Raw genomic sequence first — 20,447 nt, forward strand, 5'->3', positions numbered from 1 at the left:
CTGAACTTTACAATAGGAGACAGCCATCTGCCTGCAAGCAGCCCTCTAAAACAAAACAAGCCTATATGCTCTTATGTTTCCCCTGGTGAGATGTAGGATCATTATGATAAAGTAGGCAACAAGGTTTAGCTCATATGAATTAAGATAACATGTGTTGAGAAAAAAAAGAGCATATCAAATCAAACTGATTCTATAAGTCAATGTTATTAGGTGATTGGATATGGATGATTTGATAAAGTAGAACACATGACGTAATGCTAAGTTGATAGGAAATATGTGTGTGGATGACCCAATACTTCCATAACCCCAGCAACCTGTGTTACTGAATCTAGTGCTATTTTAGTTAAGGCCTATAGTTAATTTATACCTCAATTTTGCTGTGAAAAAATCAAAGTTGTAAAATAAAATACTTTAACAATCTTTCAAGCTTAAGAATATTAAATTTAAATATAAAAAGGAGGAAGGCTATAAAGAAAAAAATCAATTTTCATTATGTCTTTACATTTAGATGTCCATGCAATTATAGATATATATTAGAGAGTCGGGTTCTTTCATTATCTATGTCTAGATTTTTCTGAAATTCAAATCTTCTTAATCTACTTCCTATACTTAGTTTTACTAAACTGTCTACTCGGATAGGATTCTCCTACGGTCACCTAATAAACTTTTCAGTTTGATTTCAAGTGGATCATGATAATGACTTTTTCATGAAAAATTTATTAGATCAACATTACCTTCTTTGGTTTTCCGATTTTGAAAATTTCAGTTAAAAAATGCTCTTTTCTTCCTTCAATAAAGATGCTTTTTATAAACAGATGGAAGAGGGAGAACATTTAGAAATTCTGTGTCATGTCATCATGTTAAATTTGTCTAGTGCAGCAACAGAACATGGTGGTTACATGTGAAGTCTACAAGCAAGCTGCTTTTAATCCCATATCTACCATGTCAAGCTGTGTGACCTTGAGTGAGGAAATTAACAACTCTGTGCCTCAGATTTCTCATTTGTAAAGGGAGATAATTTAGAGTGCTTCCTTCAGCTGGGTTATTCTGAGGGTTAAGTGAAATAAGATTCATGAAGCACTCAGTGCAGTGTCTGGTAAATCAGAACTCTTCACAGTGATATTATGCAAATTTCATTCGTGAAGCAGAAGTTCATATAATTTAGATGTTAAATGTACTCAATAGGGACTTAGGTAAGAAATAATTTTCATAGCAATCTATCAGTAAATTCTAAGCAATTTAATACTGAGAACATAGAGAGAGAGAGAGAGAAAGAGAGAGAGAGGGAGAAACTTTGACTGATTTAGGGACTGTTTACCCACAGCAAGATTTTTACCAGGTAGTTGAAACACGTTGAAACTGGCATACAATACTGTTTATTGAAATCTACTCTTAGAAATTGTGGCATCTGACCGACCTGGATAATGCTATAAAAAGTCTCATTAAGGTAGCTGATTCCTGAATCATGGGCCTTAGGCAGTAGTCATTATCTGTCAATCTGGATTCTAAGACGCATACAGTATGAATTATATTTAGAGCTTCAGATTGAAAATATAAACCTGTTATCAGCTTTCTTTATGACTGAAAGGAGAAATGTAATTAATCCAAATTTAGGAAGTGAATGGTTAAAAAGTAAATACCAAAGATTTTTACATTTAGAAATGATATTCCCAATTCTAAAAATGTATATCACACCACATTCTAAATATTATATTGAAATACTTTCCCCCAAAGGAGGCAAGAACAACAGAGTTACAGGTAATACTATCATGGGTGATAATCTAAAAAGAGTCCTATTGCATGCATTTCATTTAGTACATCATACATCTTAGATAATCACTTGACAAAGTTTCTTTAACAAAAAAACAATTCTCTTGGTGATAATTATGAACGCGGAGTTTCTGATTACTTTTCACATAGAAATAAATAATCTGTAGTGGATTACCTAGTGTTAGCAACACGCTTTGATCCAACTTAGTCTTTTTAAAAATATTGTATATTCAACTGGAAAAAAACTTAAATATATGAGTAGAAAATGAATAATAATGTTGAAAAAAGAAAATACTTTCCATAATGAATATAGAGCATAGATTTTTTATGTGAGGTAAGTTTCTTATATTGTCATTTCAAACATCAAAAGTAATTAGATCTCAGTCATGATTTGGATTTAACTCCAGACAAACCTGAAATACTCCTTTTCTGAAGGAAAATGTAGGTCACTATCTGGGTATTAAAGCTACTGAGTAAAGAGTTAGGTGGAAGAACTGGGAATTTAATAGGAGAGATAAGAATTATGGCTAGAGGGTCATTTGTAGGGCATATAATCAATAACTAAGGACTCTTCCTTTTAAAACATCAATTTCATCACTGTCAGTAAATATGGATTAAAAATAACATAAAATATCAAAATATATTTGAAGTGAGGTAAAGAGGATACTTTTCTAAGACTCTACCTAGCATGAAATTAAAGAAAAAACCCTCTCAGAATTTAATATTTAAAATTTTTTATTGTATTTTTTTCCATTACCACTTAGCTCCTTTATACCCACCTCCCACCCACAATCACCATGCTGTTGTCCATGTCCATGAGTCCTTTTTCATTTTTGTTCAATCCCAACGTCCTACCCAACGTCCCTCCCCCTTAGCTGTCATCCAGCTCCCTATCTATAAGTCTGTCTCTATTTTGCTTGTTAGTTCAGTTTGTTTATTGGATTACACATATGAGTAAAATTGTATGATATTTGTCTTTCTCTGACAGGCTTATTTCACTTAGCATAATGTTCTCCAGATCTATCCATGCTGTTGCAAAGGGTACAATTTTCTTCTTCTTTATGGCTGAGTAGTATCCTATTGTGTACATGTCCCATAGTTGTTTTATCCACTCATCTACTGATGGACACTTAGGCTGCTTCCATATCTTAGCAATTATAAATAACACTGCAATGAATATAGAGGTGCTTATGTTCATTCAAATTCGTGTTTTGGGTTCCTTTGGATATATTCCCAGGACAGACATAGAAAAAGATGCTCAACATCACTAATCATCAGAGAAATGCAAACTAAATACACAATGAGATATAATCTCACACTTATCAGAATGTTTATCATCAATAAATCAGTAAACAAGTGCTGGAGAGGATGTGGAGAAAGGGGAGCCCTTCTGCACTGTTGGTGAGAATGCAGGCTAGTGCAGCCACTGTGGAAAGCAGTATGGAGACGCAAAAAATTAAAAATGGATCTGCCTTTTGACCTCTCAGAATTTTGAATGGTTAAATTGAATTTAAAAGACCTTTACAATCCAAATTATGTCCCTAGAACTTGACTTGCAGAATATAATATAAATGTTCTCAGGCTGTAGCAGAAGGAAAGTCTCATGATATTTGTAGATGTACAAAATATTTACTCAAAAATTAAGCAACATTGATGTGTCTTCAAGAGGATTTTACAGTTAAAAATAGACTTAAGGTCACAATGTTTTACAATGAACATAAAAATGAACTCTATTTCCATTTCTATGCTTTTTACTGTGTTTACTTGCTTACTTGGCTGAATATTAAAACATCCACAGCAGTCACACAAGGTCATTTAGGAAGAGGAGTTGAATAACATACACAAGTACCTTTGAATTAGATTTTGGAGTCCCCATGTTTTGTACTAAAAAAAGGAGTTATTTAACACACTCTTGGATAAGTAATGCAATTCTCTGCCATCTGAATCATTATCCAACAGTAATCCTCATCCCCACATCCCCAATTTAAAACCAATGATTAATTTTACATGGGAAACAATGACACTTTTCAACTATTAGTATAGGGACATGCAGTCAGCTACCTCATAACATAATGTCTCTGTAATCTGCCCAGGGCTTTTCTGGCTGTAGGTGCCAACCATGGCTTTAATTAACTGACAGACTCTTAGGAGGTCACTAGATGTTGACAATAGGAAATTTTTCTTTTCATTCATAAATAACTCCATTAATGCTAAAATTTTGTTCTTAAGCATCAAAAAAATAATGTACTTTCATGCACACCAAAATAATTTAAATATGGGGATCTACTTACGAAAGATAAAAATAGTAATTTGATTAACAAGCAGTAAAAATAGTATTAGTTTGAACCTAATTATTTCTATGGTGACAAAGGATGGAAACACCACACTTTGAGAAGAAATTATGTAAATAACACTACATTTGATTTTTAGTCCTTATTTGTGTGGCAGTTGAAAATACATTTTGAATGGCAATCATAATTTAAAATCTTAACTTTGCATCTATATTATTGAACTGAAAATGTTCTATCAGAATTCATTTTTAAATAAAATTATACAGATGTTTCTTGTTTCTGCTAATATCCAACAACATGTTTATAACGGGTTTCAATTCCCTTTGTCCCTCTAGAGTTTTTAGAAAGAAATATGTGAGACTGAGTGAATTAGTCAGAAAAAGCTAAGAATTGTACTTTACGCATATGTGAGATATAAAAAGAAATGCATAGACATAGATAACAGTATGGCAGTTACCAGAGAGAAGGGGGCAGGAAAGCGTAAAGGGGGCCAAACATATGGTGATGAAAGAAGGTTTTACTTTGGGTGGTGGACACACAATGCAATATACAGATCATGCACCATAGTAATATACACTTGAAACCTACATGATCCTATTAACCAATGTCACATGGATAAATTTAATTAGAAAATAGAACAAGGACAAAGATATATAACCAGAAATAAAAATAATTTGGTGGCTTCCATATGATACTATGAACCATTCTGTAATAAATAATTATATATATATTTGAAATATAGAAGGATAATGAAGATGGATTACCTTGTTCACAGAAATGGCCAGTGAAATGCAGCGGACGGTCACACTGGAATGAAAACACACCACTTGAGAGGAAGACGGGATGGCAAGTGCCTCCGTTGTGGCACACGTCCTCCTGGCACACAGATGGCGCTGCAGGAGCGGGGCTGCAGGGAGTCCACGTGGAGTCCACCCCTCCTGTCCCAGCAGAAGGAGAAACAAAGGAGGACGTTGCAGCCAGAGTAGAATCCTGGGATCTAGATTTATAAACAGGTCCGAAAATGCAATATAAGTAAAGGTACCAGGGACTTAAATAGAAATAACAGAAGATTTGGTTTAAAATAAGAGGGGAAAATAAAACAGTCATCTAAGGTTTAACTAAGAGCAAATACAATCATGATGTTTGTTTTACAGTTGTGGGGTTTATAAATGTTGAAATGTCAGAGACGCAATATGTGACCCTGGGTGAATTGTGGTGCTCTAGTCAATCTATGTGGTTCTGAGAAGCTTAATTAATTTCTTCAAAGCAGTGAGAAACCTGGATATATTAGCCTCCATAAGCCTAAGGGTCAGTTTCTTGTAAAGGAATTAAAATTTTGGCTAAACATAGTTCTGCTTTGTCTATTTTAAACTTCATGAGCATCAGTTCAAGAAGTCAGGCCATGCTACATTTCCATGATAAAAACTGCCTGTACTTAAATTATTTCTAGGTTGATTGCTAGAAATATGTATTCCTCAAGGTGACTTGCATTCATTTGTAGGTGGTATCCAAAAAGTATTTTGGAAATGCCAAAAAATGATTTCTTAATATTTTTTTCACAAATTATACTCCCAGTCTAATTTTTCTTCTCTAATAAAGTGACCAAAAAAAAAAAAAAAAACCCCCCAAAACAATTTCCTTCTAATTAAATTAAAATTCATTAGTTTTACATTCAAAGCCTTTTGATAATCTAATTCCTCACTGTTACTTTCCAGACTATTTTATCATGATTTCTCAAAAGTATCTTAAATTTTCTTAAGCCAAATGAGATTACTATTAAAAGGACCTGAGCTTGTCAAATTGTGTAAATTTGCTCATGCCACTTTCTATGGATCATTGTTCTTCTCTTCACCTAAACTGCCAAGTCAAGATCTGTATTATTTCCTTCACACAACCTTCTTGGTTGCTTCTGGCCCACCAAGATGAAATTGATGTTTCTGTCATCTCTAAAATTCTGTAAGTTGTCATTGTAACACTGATCAAGTATTTCCCAACTGCTTGTAGTACGGTCATCATTTTATTTATGCACAGACACTCATGCTTGGTTGTACTCTGCAGTTGTTTCTCCACCTCCCTTCCCCACACACAGATGCCTCATTTTTTGGCAGAATTCTATATTCATAGCAAACACTTTAGAAATATTTGTTACATTAATGTCTTCAGTGTACTGTTGAGTGTTACATTATGTTTGGGAAGCAGTGCTTTTGTAGTTTTGATTTAATATAATCATTAAGAGAATTACCTTGTTAATGTGAAAAATCTTCCTGCAATATAAGTAATCAAAATTTAACTGAGTGTATTTTTATCTTCTACGTTGTCTGTAATGTATCAATTTGATATGATTTCAAATCTACTTTTTGGACAAAAAAGTGAAGTTGTTTTTCAGAGTGAAGTTGTTTTGACCTAAGAATGAAGCTGTTTTTAAGGGCAGAGCTGTTTTGATAGAAGGGTGAAGTGAGCCGTGTCAGGATGTTATCATCTCATGTGTTGTTCCTGGTAACTACTCAGTAGCTCAGCTGCTGAGTGGCATTAGTGGGGGCTTATTGAATAAAATATGTGGAGAAGCAACTTTAGCAAGAGCACATTTAGACAAGTACCTAGAGTCTGTGAAACTACTCCAGTGTTCGTACTGGGCAGGGCTACCCTTTGCTGATCTGAATACCTCTATCAAGACCTGTCAGGCTTTAGCTCCCACTGTGGAAAAGGTGCCTGTTTTACTGGAAGTGGTAAAAACCATGTAGTGGCCCTGCAAAGAACATCTTGCCTGTCAACACTATTGCTCTCATTCCCCAGCGAAGTGCTCTAACAATAAGGGACTTTTACTTTTGCACGGGCACATGGACATCAGCTCTTGGTTGGCCAGGCCATGTCTCTTGAGTACCAACTTGTATAAAGATATACTTCAACTAAATATGGATTCTATTCTTTTTATCACTCCTTGCCTGTAACACTAGTATAGTTAGTCTATCATAGCTTTGGAGTACAGGCATAGCTCACAGATGTGGGTTCAGTTACAGACCACCACAATAAACCAAGTATCGTGATAAAGTCAGTCATAATATTTTGGCTGCTGGAGGGTCTTGCCTTTAATTTGTAAAAAAAAATCAACATCCATGGAGTACAATAAAGCAAAGAAAATGAGGTTTGCTTGTATGTTATTTCTTTTGGTTGCTTAAGAGACATTATCCTGTATGCTATTGATTTGTGAAATTATTAAAATTCCTGCAGTGAACTTGCATTAAATAAAATGCTGGGAAAAACAAAGTCAGTGTGTGAGCATAATTTTGTCCCCCAAAACAAAGCAGTGTCAACAAGATAAAACCTTGGAAAAAATGTCAGTTCAAAGACATTTTCTGACTAACTTTAGCAAGTTATTTTTGTGTTTACTATGGATGTGTATGTTAACTCATTGGAATTAAAAAAAAACTGAAGAAAGTAAAATAGATTTTATAAAACACATTTACTAAAAATAGTGTTAATGTGCTAGTCAGTTCTTTCTGCTTATAATCCTTTTACAACCTGAACTTTTTCTTCATGGAGTTTATTAGAGGTAATAACCGTATTTTTACTTTTATAATTGTTTAAGCCTGACTCACTTCTCTGTCCTGTGGGCTGCAATTTCCATGAAGGATGGATGGATCACCTCTGCTCTTTCCTTCATCTTATCAGTAAGCGTGCTTCACTTCAAGAAGGCTCTCCAAGAAATATTTTATAAATAAATTTGAACCATTTTTGTAAACATGCAATGTACCATAGTACTAACAGAAAAAAAAACAAGTAAAAATAATTGGTTCTCTTTGGGGTCAATTTTATAACTCTACTATATAGCTCTTTAGTTTTGTAAATAGTATAAATTCTAAAACTTTTGATGTAATCTAATAATCAACTATCTCTGATTTCATTCTATTAGATTAGCATAGTTCTCCCCGTTAGTATACATTAAGTTTGTCATTTAAGGTAACTTCTGTCAAGTTAAATGGCAATGCTAATTTGAATTACATGGGATTTATTACAGCATTCCACATTCTAATTTAATTTTCAGTTTTAGTGTTTCTGAATGATTTCACCATTTCATCTAACTCTTGCAACGGACTTCATAAATGCTGTCAATCATCTTTTTCTCAGGAATTAATTTGACTGAAGTAAATGTCACTACTTAGCTGCTCAGGGGGCTTATGTCTCACCTGAAAGAAGTTAATGTGTTGCACATTTTAGTTGCTAACAGATTACACAAAAATAATTACTATCAACTGAGCCATCAATTAAAACATTGAGATAATTAATTAAATTCTGAAAACATTCTATGTTATTAGGATCACATTTTATATCTGATATTATTATTTAAGTCTTTGATCTCTGTGTTTTTATTTTCATAATTATAAATTATGCCATAAGTTTACCAACTTTAGAATTTAGAATTAAATAAAATGTATTCAATTTATTACATATTTTAAAAACAAAAATATATGGTTGTTAAAATTTTAACTTATTTTTACATAAAACATTAAAAATATCAAGTGAATGTGGATGTTAATTAAGTAGAACTAGGTGATGGTCACAGTGCCATAATTGGCAATGTAAAAGGCATATTAAAGCTGTAAATCCTTTCAATTCTAAGATCATGAAGTATGAGTGTTTAGAAACAAAGCAAGATTTAGGGTTTTCAAAATTGTTTTTTAATAAACAATATTACAAAAATTGAACTTCTTTGCCTTTCTAATTTAAATACTTGAATTACTATCAATCCAAAATAATGTGTGAACAATCTGCTTGATTGCCTCTTGGATAACTTTGGATAAGAATACAGTGATGAACTAGTCACTGTTATAACAAGTTATAGGCTCTCAAGAACTCTTTCTGAGTGAATTAATATTGAATAAAATATGCTAATTTATTCAAAATCGAGCCTGATCCTCAGAGATAGATATTTTAAAACAACAGCGTTTTTTAATCACCGTGGGGGAGCTCTAGGGGGAACAAGAAAGGTGGACACTCCACTCATGGTCTCATTCCTGCCACTCACGCTCTTTAGAGGATTCTATAAAATCCCTGGGTGGCAGGCAGCAAGCAGTTCGCATGGCTTCAGCCGGAGGCATTTTGCTATTGTCAGCAGACCTCTGTCTGGCTTTAATGTCTTAGAAGGAGGAATCGCTCACTTACAAGTGTGAATGCTGGAAGCCCTGCTTCACAGCGGAGGGTAACCTTTAGAATTATGACAAAGTATTAGGAAGAAACAAACAGAATAAGAGGAATTTGAATTTGTGGCTATGGATAGTGAAGGGGAAGCAAAGTTTCCGAAATCATTGTTAATTTGGTATATAAAAGTACATAAATAAATGTGTTATAACCTAGGCAACAAAAGACATATACTCGATATAAAATATTATACATAAATACCCTTTTTAAATAAAAGTGAGAATAATAGTATAAAGACACATACTCTATTCCACTTCATATTTTCACCAACTAGAATATGCTATTCTACTATTTTTTTTCCACCTAAAAATAATTCTCAGCATGCTGCCCTAAAGTAAGTGCAGTCTTCATTTTCCTTTTAAAAGCTGCAGAATGTTATATGGTGCGATATACATCATTGATTCTACCAGTTTGGAATTAATATATTTAAGCTGTTTCAGTTTTTTCCCCTATTATCTGGATCATAAATTCATTTTAATAGCTATATTGAGGTATAATTTACAGACATAAAGTGCACCTATTTAAAGTGCAAGATTCAATAACTTTTAGTAGATTCGGAGAGTACAACAATCACCACAATCTAATTTTATATTTGTCATCCCGAAAGGAAACCGGTGTTCAGTAGCAGTCGCGCCACACCTCCCACCCTCAGCCTACTTTCTATCTCTATAGATTTGTCAATTTAGGACATTTCATAGGAAAAAAGTCGGATAATATGTGGTCTTTCGTGACTTAGCATAACATTTTCAAGGTTCATCCATGTTTTTGCATGCAAAAGGGCTTTGTTTCCCTTTATTATTGATATGCATATACTGCATTTTATATATCTATTCATCAGTTCATGGTCATTTTGAGCTGTTTTTACATTTGGCTATAATAAACAATGCTACTACAAACATTCATGTTCAAGTTTTTGTGTGGATGTTATGTTTTTATTTCTTTTGGGTATATACCTGAAAAAGAATTGCTAGATCATACACTCTATGTTGAACATTTAAACAACAGCCAAACTATTTTCCAAAGAGGTTGTACCATTTTACATTTCTACCAGCAAAATATGAGAGTTCCTATTTCACCACATCATTGTCTACTAGTTCTAAAATTTATGTTGGATAAGTCTTTTTTTAATGCACATTGATATGACAGCTGTCAAAATACATTCTAACAAAATTGTTTTGAATGAAGTTAAAGACAAATAAGCAGTCGTAGAGCCATCTTAAGGAAAAAAAACTAGCAAAATTTTTGGCCAACACAATAATTCATTATTAACATAATAGCGTGATTTTTAATAGATCTTGTCTTCACATTTTCCAAGTTTTTCTCACTGAAGTAATACATTTCCATTCTCACAATCTTCTATTCTTTAGCTATTTTATATTAATAGGTAGGATTCCTTAAACCACAAGGAATAATAATTCTCAAATAATTGATGTTCACAGCATCACTGTGTGTTAGGTAGGACATGTACCCCAGAGCATTCCAAACCACTGTTTCTCAGTATGAAGAAAGATATTTTTGAAAAGCTGTGCTCCCCCGCCCCGGGAGATTCTGATTCTCTCTTCTCATGCTAGCCAGACAGACAGCTGTTTTTAATCACAGAGAACATGCAAGATCTCCCTATCTTGCTTCCTGAGCCAAGATGGAAATTAGATTAATGCTTTCTCTCTCTACGCCAAATCTGGAACTACCAGAAACCCTGGATTTCTTTCCTTTTCTTACCTTCCGTGTCTTGTATTCTAGTTTTCCGTTTTTCTTAAACTAATAAAATGGCTTCCCTACCTCCTGTCAGTTCTATGTTCATACTTCCTTGTTAGTATCTCTGACTTCAGTTCTTGTTTTTACCTTATCCATCCTTCATCCAGCTCTTGTTCTTCTTACTCCCAATATTACACCAAAAATTATTCCAATTAAAAATATACATTCTTCTATGATTTTGTTTCATCTTATATTTTAGTTTTATCTGCCTCCAGTGCCTCAATATATATCCAATATATGTTCTAACCAAACCTTTTGTAACTTTTTAAATATTACATGCTTCATGCCTTTCATATGCTAGGATTCCCCTGAAGTGCATTTTTACCTTAAAATATCCGTTCCTTTATGACACAGTTTCAAAATTATCATATCCAAATTTCTTTTGGACTTCACTTAGACATAATTAATAGCATCAACATTATATATAGATCTAACTAAAGAAATAATACCAAATAACTCTAATGTTGAAGTACACAGTGAGAGTACTCATTCATGTCTTCCTCCAAACCCAATGCCACTCCATTTCCAATGGGCAATTACTCTGTTCCGTTTTGTACAAGCACATATCCAGATTATATGGGCATATAATTTAATATTCCTTATTTATCAGATTTTTAAAAAGTAAAATTATAATAGTGATGATAATGTTAGTCCCTGTAGTAGATACAACTTGAGATCTCAATAGTTTAGCAACACAGAAACATTTTTTTCTTTTTTAAAAATTTTTTTTATTGTTCAAGTACATTTGTCTCCATTTTACCACCACCACTTTCTTTTGCCCCTCCCATCCCCACCTCCCACACTCTGAAGGGATATCTCATGAATGAGATTTATGAGAACTGATAATCTCATTGCTGTTTCAACTTCTATTTCAGCTTTTATTATATGATTTGTCATTTACATTTTATCTAATTAATTTATTTCTTGATTTAATCTTTATTTTATTTTTTAAATGATTAGAATATATACATTCCTCACTTTTGGGGTTGTTTGCTTTTATATATTAATTTACAGAAAACAATTTTATCTGAATGGATAGGGATCTATTTTATATCTTTTCAAATAAAATTTCTTGGTCTTTCTGAGCATTTTGTAATGTTTCATTCATATTTTTCCTGTTGAAATTAATTTAAGTCCAATTATCCATCTTTTGTGGAATCTTGTTTTTCTTCTCTGGATAATTTTAAGATGCTTCCTTTGTCTTTGTTGGCTAGCAGTTTTTCACTGTAATGTGTTAAAAGTGTAGAATCATTTTTATTCATCTAGCTTAGGTTTTGGGGGTTTTATTCTGGTAGCTTTGCTATTTAAAGGATTTATGTTTCTCATCTATTCCAGAAAAATTACAGTCCTGGTCAGGTAGTTCAGTTCATTGGAGCATTGTCCCATACACCAAAAGATTGTGGGTCCCATCCCTGGTCAGAGCAAACACCTAGGTTGCAGTTTTGACCCCTGGTTGGGGTGCATACAGGAAACAATGGATCAATGTATCTCTTTCATGTTGATGTTTCTCTCTCTCTCTCTAAAATCAGTAAACATATCCTCAGGTGAAGATTAAAAAAATGTTTTAAAAAATGACAACTCTCCCACATTCACTCTGTATTCTTGTGTTAAAACATATATTACCTGAAAAAAGTTCTCATTTTATTCTCCATATTCTTAGTTTCTTTTGCGTTACGTCTGTCTCTTGATTCATAATAATTTCTTCGGTTATATTACTCTGTTGATTAATTCTCCTTATAAGTCTAATTGCTGTTTAACTTGTTGATTTAAAAAATTATGAATGTTATATTTTTACTTTTTTAAGTTATATATTTGCTTATATTTTAAAATACTCTAATAAGTTTTCAAGATGTCTTTTTTCTTACAGGAGAAAATATTTAAATTTCCCTCTTTTATTTCTTAAAATTATAAGCATAAATTTCTTATTTTTATGTGGCAATAACAAGATCTGGTCTTTGCAGATCAAAGTCATCCTCTCCTATTTGTGGACCTCTCTCTCATGGTGCTTTTTTATCCCCCTCAAGTGTTTTGTCATTTTTTAACACAGCTTTTACAAGATAAAAGTTGTGTATGTGTGTGTGTATGTATATATGCATATTTATGTTTTTGCATTTTCCATAATCCTAGCTGGGAGTAGACCTAGAGATGTGTTTACAGTTTTCAGTCTTTAGAATATGCTAATATCATTTTGTATATCTGTATACAGAACACTTATTTGTTTGTGTTTTTATGATTATCTCACTTTTTAAGACTTAAAACCTTAAAGCAACTTCATTTATTTACTTACTTAAATAACCAGTACTTCATAGAGTTCTGACAACAGTCATTGCTAAAGTTGTATTTTTTTATTTTGTAAATTTTCAAATCCATAGATAAATTCTGAGATACAGCATAAAGAGAAGAAAATCATTGTTAAATATAAAATGTAATGGATCATTATGGAAACTGAATTCTATACCACAACTCCTTACAGAAAGCTACAATTTCACATCTCAATACTACTATTGCATAGACTTATTTTAGAGCAAATTAAATTTAATATGACATATTTATAAAAACAGTATGTTTGACTAAGAGCATATTTTTATTTAATGGCTACATTTAAATTTAGAAGTCACTGAAGTTTGAATACCTTTCCACTATGGAGAGTAAGATAATTTATAAATATGAACATTTTTAGTAAGTGATTGATGTCAAATGAGAACATTTATTTATTAGTTAAATTCAATTTATTCCCTCCATTATAGAGAGATAGTACTCTAGAAAGCTTCTAAATTAATATAAAACTTACAGGAAAAATAATATTATAAAATATCAGGCAGTATTAAAAATGTATGATTACTTATTAACTGGAAAGTACATACAATTAGAGAAAAACTAATCAACCATCAAGGTGTCATGATTAAAGTCACCTACTTAACCTCTTCCATAAGAATATGTGTGATGACAAAAGCAAATGCAAATCTGTCTCCTAGTCTTACAAGGAGAGAAAAACTCTCGGCTTCATAGGAACCCCAGGGTACTTATTTCATGAAAAAACTTCTTTATGAAATCTAGATCTATACATTTCCAGCCTAAATTTGAAAAATAAAGATGTGTCAAAAGAGAAGGCATGTCAATGTAGAATCCTTCTTCCTTCCTCCCTCCCTCCCTCCCTCTCTCTCTTTTTCTCTTTACTTCCCTTCCCTCCCTCCCTCCCTTCTCCCTCCCTCCCTCCCTCCCTCCCTCCCTCCCTCCCTTCCTTCCTTCCTTCCTTCCTTCCTTCCTTCCTTCCTTCCTTCCTTCCTTCCTTCCCTCCTTCCTTTCTTTTTTTTCTTTCTTCATTCAATCTAATAGGATTTATGGAGTTCTCTCTATGCACCAGAAACTCACTAATCTAGAATATGTGGCAATCAGTGGAACCTAGGCCTTCCTTTTAATAAGCTTTCAGTCTTGGGAAGTTTAGGGGGAAAAAGGGCAATTGTAAAACTGCAAAATACATCAAGTACTAATTATAAACTTAACACTGCTCTAAATGTTTCAAATGTGCTAAAATCCATTTAATTTTCACAAGAATATAAGAACATGACTATTTTTATTTTCCTAGATTTACAGACAAGAAACAGAGATACATACTTCATAAACTTACTCCAGGTCACAAGGCAAATATATTGGTGGAATTGGATTTGAACCTTGACTGAAACTTATCAACATTTTTATACTCCTGGCAGGGGGCAAAATAGGACATACATATAGAAGAAGAGAGGGCAGAAAAGTCTGTGGTATCCAGGAGGGCACTCAGGAGGTTGTCAGAGGATGTTGCAAGTTCAAAGACAATCTGCACGCATGGGGAACTGCCAAGTGTTTTGGCAGAGAGGAGGCCACTGTGTATGTATGTGTGTGCCAGCAGATGAGTCTTGGGATATGCGCAAGGACTGGCTAATGGGAGACTTTTTGGACACTTTTTAAAGTGATGTGAAGTCATGAAGACTTAAGCAGGAAATTAATACCTCATGTCTGTTTTTAAATACCATTCTTGTTTCAGGGTGGCGAATGGTTTGTAAAAGGAGAAGTAGTTGGAAGTAACTGAAGTATCATAGAAATAAAAAGAAGCAGATTGGGACTTGAAGAGTAAGAAAATATTGAGAATGTAGAGAAGTGAAGAGATTTGGAAGGAATTTGGTGTTGCGAGTTTAACTAAACTACTCCATACCACTACTAGCGCAGTATTCATTTTGTGGAGTCAAGTGGCCTGCAGGGTCCCTGAGCTGATTGATGCTAGCCACCCCACCCTGAGTGCCTGCTCTAGATACCAGTCCACAGAGTCACGTGTAAATGTTTTAAGTTCCTGATATGACTCCCCCACTGCCTTTGTGGTAAGCAGTCTCCCCTACCTCTCAGCGCTTTTCTCTTGCACACTCCTTAGAAAAGAATCTCCATGAATTTTATCAACACCCCACTCTTTTAGGCCTCAACGAACCAATCTGGCTTTAGCCCAGGGACTCCAAAGCACTCCCTGAACACACACCAATAAAAGCACGTGCCCCAGACCATGCCTCACTCTCAGCCTGCGCCTGTCTTGACCTCCTCGCATGGCCACGTGTGGCTTACCTCGTACTTCTGGGGCCTGTGAGTAATACACTTTTCTATTTCAATTCCGTTGTAAAAGTGCATAATTCCATTGTGGTCTTTTGTTGAACCACAGTTCATCCTCCAACATCTGGGTCTCTACTTTAAAAATTATATTTTAACAGGTAGTTGTGCAATATTTAGTTTCCTAAAGGACTTTATAATCTATTTCATATATAATGTGTATATCAGCCAGGTGCTGTCAGGAAACAGATGCACATTCAGAAAAGGTAACTGAAGTGAGTTTAATGAAGAGACTACTTCAAGTTGGAAAAAGTTTAAGAGAATCAACAAGAGAAGGAACAGAATCTGTTACTCCCATTGGACCTGGATGAGAAAGCAAATGAAATACTTCCTGCACTGCAGGCAAGGATGCAGGTGCAGAAGAAAGACCACCTGCAGTCTTGGAGAGAGGAATGTAACCACCACAAATGTAATTTCAGCTGAGAAAGAATGGAGGAAAACATAAACTTGAACTCTTTGTCTTTCTAACTTTCAATGCCCTGCCATTCCATTGGCCAAACAATGCTGGGAGTCAGAGGGCAAGAGGGAACGGAGCAATAGCAGCTCATAGAAGTCAGCCTCCCAAGATACCAAGCAGGGTAGATCTGGAAGTGAAGAAGAAAATATCTAGCTCAGGGAGAAAGACAGAGAAAAACATAGGTGAATCTCCAATTTTGGGTTTGGGTAACTGAATGAATAATACTATGTAGTGACAAGAAAGATAAAAATGTCATTCACGTTGGGCAAAATTCTCTCAACCTTGGTCTATCTGGATGATAGCTTCAAAATTCCTAGTAGTACCTAACCCCCTTTTTCAGAACCTATTTATTTTTCTGATGTAAAAATATTTCTTTGGCAATTTGGGAGAGGGGAAGCTTGAACACATGAACTTATATTACCACATTGCATGAGAAATCAGTAAAACTATATCTTTTACATATAAACATTGATCCATTTCATTACATTCTTGTTCAGTCAGGTCATGAAATCACACCCTGCTATATCATCATTCACCCAAGGGCAGCTAAAAGGACTTCAGGTAATGTGGCCAGGGGGCTATAATTATTTCTCTTAAGAGAAAATGGCACAATTAGTACAAATGTCTATTGCATCAGGGAAATGATTTAAGACGTTTATTTTAACATATTAGGCCTAATGCAAGAGAGTCACAAATAGCTAAAGCAATGATGGAAAAGATGCTCATTTTAAATTTCAGAAGGTCAAAAAATATTGGACTCCGTAGTTTTACTTTCACAACATGGTAGCTTACATTAAAGGGCAGTCATTGGTTTGTGACTACTGTGAAGAATCTTAGAAATTAGTTTTGTAAATCTTAGAAAAGTATGCACACAAAAAAACTGAATTCAAATCCCAATGTAAAACCATTACTTAAAATTCTATTATATTACAAAAAAAAGCTTACACACTCCACGCCCAAATCTACTTCCATTTAAGTTCTAAGAAAACATCCAAAAGGAGCTAAATCTTTCCTTAATTTAAGAAATGTTTGGCATACTATTTTTCCTTTATACAAACCTTGGAACAAACAAGAATGCAATTTTTGTAGATTAATTTTAAAAGAAAAACACTAGACTTAAGAAAATAAGTAGATCAAAAGATGCTGAGGCAAAGGATAGGCACAGATATTAAAGCACATTTTCTATCTCATCTTTTTCTTAAATACTCAATATTATATTACTGAAGAAACAGATTTAGTCTTGTCTGATATGAACATTTATTAATGGCTTGTCTGTGAGAAGCTGGCCAATTGCTTGGCTTTAACCTGCAATATTCTCAAGACAGTAGAAACAGTTTATGCACCATCACTTCCTCCTGTGCATTCAAACATGATGCCCTAAAATAATCTTAATAATTTTTCAGCTTATCTCAAGAAAGGTAGATATGCTTAATAACTGTATCAGTGGCTTAACATCATATTCTTTATGCATTTTAACATCATATTCCATAGAACAAGCAGGATTATTCGTGGTAAGGATAACTGGACCTCAGAGAATTATTGTGTAGCAGTTGGCAGTAACCAGTAATGAAATAGGTTTTGTCTGAATCCATGCAGGTGATCTTATTTTACTGAGTGTGTTAAAGTATTTTCAGGAATGCCAAGAGGGATTCACTTCTAAGGAGAATAATGTGGCATCAATATTGAGGCACAATGCAAGAGAAATTATAAAGAACTAATTTCTCAAGTTGTTACTTCTCTTCTACTCAAGAATGCAAGCATATAGGTAGTAAAACTCCATTTATTATTCTACTTATAAAACTGCTAGTATGAGTATGTTTGGCAGAACTAGTAGTGTATTAGTCTGTTCCATTAATATTCATTACTATGAGCTAGATAGTGAGTATGCAAAGATCATCTGGAAAGACAACATTAGGAACTTTTGGTGAGGTGAGTAAAACTGATAGACAAGTAAACTAAGTTAGGTTGAGATTCAGAATGCAAGTCCTAGCCAGGTAGCTCAGTTGGTTAGAGCATCATCCTGATATGCCAAGGTTGTGGGTTCAATCCCTGCTTTGGGCACATACAAAAATCAACCAATAAGTGCATAGATAAGTGGAACAATAAGTACATGTTTCTCCTTCTCTCTCTCTAAAATCAATAAAAACATATTAATAAAAGATTTAGAATGGAAAAGTGCTATGACAACACACAGATTAAGTCTGTATCAAGAATTTAAGAAGGCTTCACAGAAATATCAATTAACCTAAATCCCGAAGAATAGAAAACAGATTCCCAGATGGCAAAGGTTATCCTAGGCTGAAGAAACAGCATGTTAAAAGGTATAAAATATTTCCATGATTGGTAGAGTGGGAAATGTTATACATTTTAGAAAATGGATTTGGAAGCCAATATAAAATTGTGATGGGGTTATAGCTTGAATATTCTTAAATCCCAAATTTTGAACATTATTTCTTATATAAACATTTTGCCTATTTTGCTGAAAAGCCCCAATTTCTCTTTAGAGCTGGCCAGAACCATACATGCAACCCTGTGACTCCCTCTGAAGGTCCCACAGGCACAGGCCTCTCACCTTCCCGTCCCCCAAACTTCATCCTCTGTTCTGACAACTTTCCCAATTGGCCAAAATTCAAGTTAGAAATCTGAGCCTAATCTTTTTTACTCCTTTTTCTTGGGGCCAAACATCCACTCTATCATCAGGATCTTTTTAATTGCTTGGTATATACCTGTCCACGTAGTCTGCTTTTCACCAGCACCACTTCTTGCCTAGGTGATTGTAAAACCAGTCCAACTGGTTTCCCTGCTTCTGATCTTGATCCTGTCTATTTCTATTTTAAAAAAAAATTTATTGTATTTTTCCATTTAACCTCCTGTCTATTTCCTTGTCAAAATGCAGTGAGGGTGATCACGTTAAAATGTGACGCTGATCACATTACTCTCCTCCTTAGAACATAAAGAGGATCCCTGTTGCTTTTAGTATCAAATTTAATCTGATTACCATGGCAAACTGGTTCTGCCTCCTGAGGAATCTCATCTCTAATCTCTCAGCTTTCAAATAATTTGTTCTCCTTTTCTTGATTGACTCTTATTTGTACTTTAATTCTTATCTTAGAAGAGAGTTCTTCTAAGAAGCTTTTCCTGACCCTCAAGTCTAACTCAGACACTCACCCTATACGTTCAGTCCTGGTACTTCTAGGAGAAGTCTTTTCACCCTATACTGCAGTAGCTATTTATTTGTATATTTCCCCTAGAATCTAAGCTCTATGTTCAGGGATTTTATCTATTTCTTCTCTCTTTAATGTATTCCATGAGCCCATTCAAGTGCCTTGAACAGCGTTGATATTCAGTGTTTGTGAAATAGCTAAATAGATGTGTAGGGCTTTAATCAGAAAGTGCATTACTTATCATGTTGAGAAGCCTGGACTTTATTTTACATGTCAATGCTTTTAACTATGCACATTAAGTATTAGAATCCATAAGATAAATATGAGATAGTTATGGGGAACATCAATAGTCCTCAAAGTTTATTAATGTATCATTTAAATAGCATATTTTCATAGCTTAGAGTAAAACATAACATTTTAATGAAATTTTCTTTGCACTCTGCTACTAGAGGAAGGCAGGTATCTGTGTTTGTTTTATTCTTTTCAACCTTTAATTGCATGTAGTGGAAATTCTTGAGAAACACCGTTGTAGGTATTCATAGGTTTTTGGTAAAGTGGATGATAAGCTCTGATTTAAATGTTAAGTGTTTGAAAGTCACATTTTTTTTTGTTGTAAGTAATAAATAAGCATCACATTTATACATCAGCTTTCTTGTGAGAACCGCTGAGAAAGGCTCACACTATTCACATGACCATGGTTAGGGTCTCACCTTGCTGCTGTGCCACAACCATCACCACAAATAATTGCCCAGTCTTAAGTATTCCCTTAGGATTTCTGAGCACCCTACAATTGCTGGTGTTTGTTTGACTTTCAGGTCATTAAAGAAGCATTGTGTCTTCATGGAATGGTCCCTCACATGACACCATGTATCCTAATGGGACCAACTGCATTTGAGTCCTGGACCCCTGGGCTCTGGCTTCCTTCAAGCATGACTGGAGGGACCACCGAGGCAACCTGTAAGGGCAAGGGAGTTATTGCAAGGGGATGGACTTCACCCAGGAGTCAGAGGCAGACAGGGATAAATTCATCTCCTTTCTCCCACAAAGACTGTTCTGATGTGATGTTGTGTATAAACCTCTCTTAAGATGTCTCACATGGTTGAGCAATCACCTGAGACTGTATCTTCAGTAATACACGCCTTTTTATTAACCCTCATCCTTTTCTGCTTCACTTCCCTATCC

The 20,447-nt window shown here is 34.3% G+C and overlaps 1 protein-coding gene across 1 annotated transcript in view; it reads right to left on the minus strand.

The window, feature by feature from the left end:
• The window catches only part of EYS (eyes shut homolog), a 1,478,297-nt gene that overhangs the window by 410,820 nt on the left and 1,047,030 nt on the right, over nt 1-20,447 (minus strand). Inside the window, 1 exon segment of the mRNA XM_054568619.1 lies at nt 4,826-5,058. Within this exon segment, the coding sequence (XP_054424594.1) occupies nt 4,826-5,058 (233 nt within the window).

This window comes from Pteronotus mesoamericanus, unplaced genomic scaffold (assembly GCF_021234165.1).
Source record: "Pteronotus mesoamericanus isolate MK-2021 breed Mesoamerican mustached bat unplaced genomic scaffold, CSHL_Meso_final contig_20, whole genome shotgun sequence".
Classification (NCBI taxonomy): Eukaryota; Metazoa; Chordata; class Mammalia; order Chiroptera; family Mormoopidae; genus Pteronotus; species Pteronotus mesoamericanus.